This window comes from Octopus bimaculoides, chromosome 2, assembly GCF_046866305.1.
Source record: "Octopus bimaculoides isolate indiv1 chromosome 2, ASM4686630v1, whole genome shotgun sequence".
Lineage (NCBI taxonomy): Eukaryota > Metazoa > Mollusca > Cephalopoda > Octopoda > Octopodidae > Octopus > Octopus bimaculoides.
Window position 1 is genome coordinate 65,571,182 of NC_142929.1, and position 9,470 is coordinate 65,580,651.

General features: G+C 40.6%; 1 protein-coding gene across 1 annotated transcript; it reads left to right on the top strand.

The window, feature by feature from the left end:
• The first annotated feature begins 4,972 nt into the window (after window positions 1–4,972).
• Window positions 4,973–6,146, top strand: LOC106876995 (ATP-dependent DNA helicase PIF1). The gene is made up of 2 exons (XM_014925775.1): window positions 4,973–5,023; window positions 5,559–6,146. Exons 1-2 carry the CDS (start codon window positions 4,973–4,975, stop codon window positions 6,144–6,146), a joined length of 639 nt encoding a protein of 212 aa, XP_014781261.1.
• Window positions 6,147–9,470: the final 3,324 nt, after the last annotated feature.

The following is a 9,470-nucleotide window of genomic DNA, read 5'->3' on the forward strand; positions in this document are numbered from 1 at the left end:
GCGTGTATTTTTTGTGTGTGGGTATGTGTGCGTGTAGGTAGGGATGAGATAAAAAGTAGTGAGTGTAATAACAAGAGAATAATGGATATAATGTAAAGGGGACGGGGTGGGGTAAAAAAATAAAAATAAAATAAAAAAATAAAGAAAAGTGTTGCAGGGACGTAAAGGGGAGAGTCATAAGGAAGAGAGGGCTGCGTTGAGTCCGAAGGGGAAAGAAGAATTAAGGTTGAAAATCTAGCGTTGCTCCAAGTGGAGTCGCGAGGGAGTGGACCCATGGTGCAGGGCGAGGCCAAAAACGGAGATGTTAGAGGGAGAGTGGTTGGCCAGTTGGAAGTGACGGCCGACGGGGGAGTCCGAACCTAGCCGAACGTCCCTTAGGTGTTCGGTGAAACGGTCGGCCAGCCGGCGGCCCGTCTGCCCCACGTAGAGTTGGTTGCATAGGGTGCATTTGATGCAGTAAATAAGGTTGGAGGAGGTGCAGGTGAAACTGTGTGGAATGTGAAGTGTTTGTAGGTTCGATCTGGTGACAGAGGTAGTGTTGGTGATGAAGGGGCAGGTGTGACAAAGGGATCTGGAGCACGGGAAGGAGCCGGGTGGGGGTGGGGAGGAAGAGGAGAAGGTACTACTGACCAGTAGATCGCGTAGGTTGCGGGCGCGTTTGAAAGCGGATAGGGGTGGGTAGTGGGATCGAGCTGAGGCGACGGAAGGCCCGTAGGATCCTCCGACGAAGGGGTAGGGTGGCAGGGTGGAAACGGAGTGGGAAGGGGGTACGGTTAAGGGATTGGTGTGGGGGAGAAGAGAGGGCGGTGGTGCGGTCGATTCGACGAGCGCGGGCGAGGGCGAATTGGACAAGGTGGGAGGGGTATCCTCGATGCATGAACAGACGAGCAAGATACTGGGACTGGGTCTCGAAATCCTGGTCCAGGCTGCACAAACGTCGGAGGCGGAGGAACTGGGAGTAGGGGATGGCTCGTTTGGTGTGGAATGGATGGGAGGAGGAGAAGTTGAGGTAGAGGTGGGAGTCAGTGGGTTTGAAGAAGGCGGAGGTAGTTAGAGAGTTGGAGGGGGGGTTGATGGAAAGAGAGATGTCGAGGAAGTTGACAGAGGTGTCAGAGATGGTAGAAGTAAAGTCAAGAGCAGGGTGGAAGTTAGAGAGGAAGGAGATGAAAAGGCAGAGCTGTTCGCTGGAGAGGGAGGTGGCTCCTATACAGTCATCTATGTAGCGACCGTATAGTACCGGGGTCGGACCGGAGAATTGGGAGAATACTTGGGCCTCAATGTAACCAACAAAGAGGTTGGCGTAATTGGGCCCCATTCTCGTCCCCATCGCGACCCCAGATTACTGTTGGTAGGTATCTCCGGCGAACGTGAAGCAGTTGAGGGTGAGGACGAGTTCTGCCAGACGAAGCAGGGTAGGGGTGCTAGGTGTGGGGTCAGGGCGGCGGTCAAGGAAGTATTGGAGGGCTGAGAGACCATCGTTATACACGTATATATATATATATATATATATAGTCTGTTAAAGTCTGTCATACCGGCCATGACGAAGGGAAATAGCCCTGAAACTCGAGTCGCCTTTATATATTTATATTTATATATTTATATATTTGATCCTTTATATTGAACACTCAATGTTTCATCTACATTCAATACTTTCTTTCATGGTGCCATCCATTTTTATTTTATTTTATTTTATATTTACCCCACATTGGTTCTGCAGGAATATAAATAAAACATAAAAAACAGACAGTGTTGGAACTCTTTTAAACAAAATAATATATTCCTCTATACACAATCATACAAAAAAACCCCACCTTTTTTGTATTTATTTTTACTCGCATATATATATATATATATATATATATATATATATATATGCATATATTATTATTAAAAGGTCACAATACATGTATTAAAGCGCTACTAATAGTTTCATATGTTGAGAACTCAAACATATTCAGGCGCAAACCAAATATCATAACGAATTAAAATATTGAGTAAATAGAAGAAATGCGATGAAGCTTAGAAGGCAGCATATAGAATACGGAAAAGGAAAAATGGAAAACGAAAGTAACGTGTCAAAAGGTAAAAAGTGCTATCCTCCATAGGCCTTAAATGATAAGGCTGGAAAGATATGAAGTCCGTCAGGAATAGGCGGAATTTTCCAATTCTTCAGAATATATTTATACATATGCATGCAACCACTGAAAATTTCTGACCTTTGTATATATATAGATATGTATATGTGTGTGTGTGTGTGTGTATGTATGTATATGTGTGTGTGTATTTATAAAAAGCAGCAAAAATATCACAAAATCTGTTTCAGGCTCCCGTTCGTCGGACAGTTTCGTTTAGAATGGAACAGGATAAAATTATATGCAGAAATACAATTACTTTGATAGATACACATTTGAAAATGGTTTTGTTTCATTGGTCCTGTAGAGAACGACCGTGCGAACCAAAGGAGATGGTGACGAACGAGAGATGGCTCCTTTAAACGCGTCGTACGGTCGACACAAAACATGTAATATAACATAAGAGGGCTCGCATGTGAGATGCGAGCAATTGCCAGCAAGGAAACAGAGAGAAAGAGACAACCGTTAGATATATAGAGAGAGTAAATTTATTAGCATAGTGAACTGTGTGTGCGTGCATGCAGCAATATAAGTAACACAATACATAAGACAGGCTTTCGTATGAACAATAGTATGTATACATAAATGTGTGTGAGTGTAAAGGAAAAATACAGAGCATGGAATAAGCATCTGTAACATAGACTAAAAGAGTCCTGAACACAAAGATAGAGAAATACCAGTTCATAGAAGAGTTACTCAGAAGGTAGAATGTTTGTACACAAGAGGTCGTGGCCGAATAGCAGAGCTGAGGTGTCACATGTGTGTGAAGTTGAGCTTCGATGCTGCGACCGGTTACTTGGTACAGAAGATCCTCGCAGGTTGGTTCTGGCCGTTATTTTCGAGGTGGAAACAATCCACACAAACAGTGTTGAGAAGGAAACCGCGGTTGCTGTTGGTAGCGTGTACTCTGATGGCGGTGTTGGCGCTGGCGACGGAACTGTACTAGACAGTAGATCGGTGGTGTTGACGTCGTCGCTGGAAACTGGCTGGTTGGTGTGTTGTGTGATCTACGACCAGACCTGAAAAGGTCTGAGGTCGCGACAAACTGGCGTAGATGAAGCAAGACTATTTATAGATAAAAAGGGGCTCAAGAAGCAGCAGAAAAAACACTCTCACGTGACCTTAACAGAAGGCCACGATTGGTCGGTATGCACCCTGTCGCGAGACAGAACTGGAGACAAATGCCGCGCAGATAAGAGCCAATCAGGGTGGTGGACACAAGGGTACAAGCGGCCGAAAGCTAGATGTTAGCCGCTACATTATCATTCGTAAATAAATACCCGAGAGAAAGGTTTCACTACAGTCCTTTCAACTAACGGTCTTTTCAATAACTGGTTGCATGAAATAACAAATAATGGTTTTAAATCATATTATAGAAATCGAAGAAAACCTTAAAAGGCCTGAATATCCAGGGTAAATAATTAGCTGCAAAAATAATAATGAATTAAAAGATATATCCGTTTAAAAATTTTCAGGCTAAATTACATTATACATTTAGCAATACACACACCCAACAATCTATAATATATGTATATACACTAAACATACAGACGTTGGTACATGTCTTCAGACATATATAGGCAAAACAAATATATACAAATGCATATATATGTATGCACGCTCACACGCACACGCACAAACTCTCCTGACGTATGCTTGTACAAGTTAGTTACAGGCGAAAGAAAGAAAAGGAAAAAAAATCAGAGAATAACAAGTGGTGGTGGGGGGGGGGGGAGAAGATAAAGAAATAAAAGAAACAGAAAATTAGAGAAGGAAAGGGAAAAAGTAGATAGAAGTAGAGAGAGAGAAATGATTGGCGCTCCAATAAGTATCTTATTTCTTTATTGCCCACAAGGGGCTAAACATAGAGGGGACAAACAAGGACAGACAAAGGGATTAAGTCGATTACATCGACCCCAGTGCGTAACTGGTATTTAATTTATCGACCCCGAAAGGATGAAAGGCAAAGTCGACCTCGGCGGAATTTGAACTCAGAACGTAGCGGCACACGAAATACCGGTAAGCATTTCGCCCGGCGTGCTAATGTTTCTGCCAGCTCGCCGCCTTATTGGGCACACAATAGATGGAAGAGATGCAAGCAAGGAACACGCACTGAGGGCTGGGAAGAAGATGCTGTCTTCAGAAATGGGACCATCGAGCGGGTGTACACTGTACACCCTAATCAGCAGGAGTGCTTCTTTCTGCATCTACTGCTACACACTGTCAGAGGTCCCACATCATTCACAGACTTTCGAAGACACAATAGGAAGTCTGCACAACCTATAGAGAAACCTGCGACAAATATGGACTACTGGAGGACGATGCTCACTGGGACCAGACACTGGAGGAGGCAGCAGTCAGTAGAGCACTAAGTCAACTTCGTCAGCTATTTTCTATCATGTTGATGACATTTGGCTTGCGTGAACCTCACAAGCTTTGGGCGATCCACAAAACCAGCATGGCAGAGGACATCTAGAAAAGATTCAAAGGCAAACCTCAGCGGAAATTGCCACGTTCAATAGCGCCATTTACAATGAAGCATTACTTGACCTGGACACCCGAGTGCAAGCTATGGGAGGTCAAGGCAATTCCGCATTTGGTCTGCCTCAACCGGAGCAGGCAGCAAACAATCTCGCAATTGAGTACCTGCAAGAAATCAGCTATGACATCGAGGAAATGACAGCGTATATAGCTGATTAAGAACACAAACTGATGGAAGACCAACTGGGTGTTTATAACGCCATTATTTCGAGCAGTGAAAATGAAAGAGGAGGTCTTTTCTTTCTGGATGCTCCAGATAGAACTGGCAAAACATTTGTCATCAACATTCTTCTGGTCAAATGAAGCACATTGCCATAGCAGTGGCGTCAAGTGGAATAGCTGCAATTCTGGTAAGTGGTGGCCGCACAGCTCATTCCTGTCTCAAACTCCCTTTGGACCTGTCCAAGAAAGAGAAAGCAAACTGCAACATCAGTCGTGGTTCTATAAAAGGCAAACTTCTGGGTGAATGCAAGTTGATCATCTGAAATGAAGCGACAATGAGCTCATGACATGTCCCTTCAGGATCTGAGACACAACACCAGGCTCATGGGAGGTGCCACAGTCTTATTTGCAAGAGACTTTAGACAAACCCTTCCCATGGTTCCAAAGGGGACAAGAATTGATGAGGTAAATGCCAGCATAAATTTGTCCTACCTATGGAGCAGTGTGCAAAAGCTGAGACAACAAACATGAGAGTGCAGCTCAGTGGTGATGATGCAAACAGAACCCTTTTTAAAGCAACTGTTGGACGTTGGTAATGGCACTTCGGTTGGCGAGAAGTATGGCCGGGTAAGCTTGCCTTTTGGACATATGGTATCTGATTTAAAGGAACTAATGAACAAGGTGTTTCCTAACCTGAGGAACCAATTTACATACCACAACTAGCTGAAAATCCGTGCCATTTTAGCTCCAAAGAATGTGGGAGTTGATGATCTAAGTTTGAAACTTCTGGAACAGTTGCCAGGTGAGCGTCACATCTACAATTCCATTGACGCTGTACTCAACATTAATGAAGCTGTGAATTATCCAGTTGAATTCTTGAATAGTCTAACACCACCTGGTGTCCCACCTCACAGCTTGCACCTCGAGATTGGAGCACCAGCTATGCTGCTTCGAAACCTCGATCCACCAAAGCTTTGCAATGGCATACGACTTATAATAAAGAAGATGCCAACAATCTTGAAGACAACAATTTTGACTGGTAAAGCAAGCGGTGAGCCTGTATTAATTCCTAGCATTCCACTTATTCCCTTGGATATGCCTTTCCAATACAAGTGCTTGCAATTCCCGTTGAAACTGAGCTTTGCAATGAGCATTAACAAGGCCCAAGAACAGTCCTTGAACGTGGTAGGTCTGAACCTTGCGGAACCAGTTTTCTCCTATGGTCAACTTTATGTGGGATGCTCAAGAGTCGGCAATCCTAATCACTTGTTTATTTATGCCCCACAAGGAAAGAACAAAAATGTCTATTAAGAAGCTCTTCAAATTTAATAAGATTCACCAGGTATTTATTTTTTATTAAGATTCATCAGGTATTCATTTTTTAACTGCAATATTTGTAAGTGTTTTAAATGTATTGATAATCTACATATTATTTTATTTTAAAATCTATATACAAATGTATTAATGTCTACTGTAAAACTAAATGTCAGTCTGTTTCTACATTCATTGTAAATCTATTTCAACATTAGCGCCCTTGAGGGTAATATTCCCTGGGAACGCACAAAAGCCCTTTTCAGAGTTATTTACTTTGAATTGTTATTATCTCATATATGATTAGCCTGTTATTACGTAACATGCTTTACGATTTTAGTATACATACCTTATTGGTATTTCCTCCTAAGTTCTATATACTCTGGAAACGCATTAAAGCCCATTTCGAGGCTACTTTATTTGAATTCTTACTATCGGGTAACTAATTTCATGTTATTACATAATTGACTTCACAATTTGGGCATTCATAACATATTAGGGATTCCTAAAAACAAGATTCTGTGTAAGACAGTTCGGTATTCTCTGTAAATGCACAAAAACCGTTTTAAGGGCTATATACTTTGTATTGTTGTTATTGGATTAGCGAAGCAATTATGAGAACGGAACTAAGGGATAAGCCCCGCTTTTCCGGGAATTACCGGGTATGTCAGCTAGTATACACACACACACACACACACACACACACACACACACACACACACACACACACACATATGGATCTTTTCTGTTTGTCTGCCAAGATTTCAAAAATCAAAGTTTTTTGAAAATTTGAAAATTTAGTACATTAATGTAGTTTTCCAAGTTGAATTGCTGAATATATTTCGCTTTTTTCAGAAAAATTCTTAAAAAGTTATAGAGGTTTAAAGTTTGATAATTTTCACCCAGTCAGAAAACAGGATTTTGAAGCTGTCATTTTGTGCGTGACTGCACATTTTGTCAACATCCTGAAAATAGCATGTGTGTCTTTATCTTAATATATAAATCTGAAATTGTGTGTTTGTGTGAAGCCTTTTTGAAAGTTTATAGAAAGCCACATTTTCCACTTTTTCGTAAAAATTTTTACATCAATGGAATTTTCTCGATGTGAACTTTCCAGTGCAGTAATTAGATTTTTTAAAATTCCGTTTACTTTGTGTGATTTAAGGGAGATTTGGCTGTTGTTTCTAGCAACTTTTATATTTCATCCTTTCTACCTGGAACGTCATTCTTACACACGCGCTCAACATAAAAATATAGAGAGTAAGAGTAAAAGAGGGAGAGGGAGAGAGAGAGAGAGAAAGTGATACATACAACGTCATAGATTAAACTTTCATCTCAGTATTCTTTACCTATTTTTCATAACATAGATACGTAAAAACACACACAATCACACATACATGACCTGTGACAACAACATACACATTGCTCTCAATCTCTATTCATTTCTCCCCCTCTTCCTCTCTCGCTCTCTCAAACGTATGTGTATACGTTTGAGAGAGCGAGAGAGGAAGTAAACACAATCATTCACATCGTGGTATCTTACAAAACATTGATGGCATAACTACAGAGTTGTATCCCCCAACTTTGGGAAGGTCATAACTTTCATAAAAATGAATATTTTTTAATGAAATTTTCTATGCATATATTATTTATTATGTAGATTCCAAATATACAAAAATTTTCGGTGAAAGTGTTTTGGAAGGGGGTGGGGTACAATATTCGGAAATTCCACTTAAATTCCTCTTAACTTCCAGGAAAATGAATATTTTTTCATGAAATTTTGTACAAATGTACCTTGATGTATGTACATTTCAAGCATGTAGGAATTTTGAAGGAAACAACTACTCGGTGGTGTTTCGGAGCAAGTCGTCCATATTTGTTTCATTTTTCTCTATTATGTGCTTATGTGCATCCTTAGATTTCTAATGAAGTAATAAGCAGTGAAGAGAAGCAGTCATAAGAAAACGTTTAACTACCCCTATTCCTTTCTCTCCCCATCTCTACCTCTTCCTCTCTCGCTCTCTCAAAAGCATACACGTGCAAGTACACAATCATTCAATAAAATATAACTCATGTTCGTCAATGTTTTGTAAATTTACCACGATTTTCACTAGGATGTTAGGGTTAGGGTTAGGGTTAGGGTTTAGGGTTAGGGCTAGGGTTAGCGTTAGGATTAGGTTTAGGATTAGGGTTGGGTAATCGTGCGGGTGTTAATCTGAAAAATTACAGATATGTGAAAAGTACCAACCCTGCCATCTATTATAACTTTTGTTGTTCTGTTTAATATATATATAGATTATGCCTCCAAAGAAGAGAGTTTGCTGGGGAAAAACAGCAACCGGTTTAAAATGACAGCCACAGACTGCAGCAATTCACCACTTTCCAGTAGCTACTTTGAACATAATGCAAAATGGTGCATTTACACCTTCTGCCCAATCTGATAGAATTCTGGCAAAACTGTTTAGCAACAGATCGCCAGCAATTGCTTCATCACAAATTGCCATCCTAGCTCCTGTGAAAAGGGATTACCCTGCTATGTATAATCAGGGCAGTGCAAAATGTTGTTTTGCACAAGCATTTCTATAGCCAATTACACAGATGAAATTTACGTATGCTTAATAATTTTACGCAAAACAGCCTTCAGACTTTCCTTATTAATTTCATCGTCTTTTGAATTATGAACATATTTACATCATAAGGGTTTTTTCGTTGTAAGGCTTTCTTTTTTAGTTGATTTTCAGCTAGCAAGACTTATCGTAGATGGCGTAATAAGTCACACCCGGACAAGGTCGGGTTATACTGCTAGTATGTAATAAATGAGTAAAGGAAAAGCACTAGAGTCCTAAGAGGAAGGGTGCCACCTTCAAACCATGTGTCTTTCCTCACTGATACAAACACCATGCATCCTTGGCGTGAGCATTGCAATACATATTCCGACCACTTTTTTGTACTCATAAAATGCTTCTTCGTTTTGCATAATTTTCTTTTGGCTATAACATCCTTTTCTAGCAAGAACGAAACCGCATCATCCCCTAGTGCATTATTTAAGGACTATTTGACTGCTATTTTTAACACACATGACAACCACCCCAATGACTCGAATATATTTGTCAACACATGCTTTCTAACAGACAAAAAAGTTCTCATGTTTGGCTTGTTATTATGGAAACAGGCATGAATATGTTTGTGGTTTACGATTGGCTAAGATTACCCAAAAATTTCAAACTTTAATAGCTAATAACTCTTTATTTATTGATTTATGGCGAAAATGATTTTCATAGCATTGATTAGCATATAAAAGTATATGCTAATCAATAGGGTTGT

What these genes read in the sequence shown, in the direction of transcription:
- LOC106876995 (XM_014925775.1), top strand. Translation starts at nt 4,973, where the DNA reads ATGAAGCACATTGCCATAGCAGTGGCGTCAAGTGGAATAGCTGCAATT. An exon ending in GTGGAATAGCTGCAATTCTG is followed by an intron (nt 5,024 to 5,558) that starts GTAAGTGGTGGC and finishes TACCACAACTAG; the next exon opens with CTGAAAATCCGTGCCATTTT.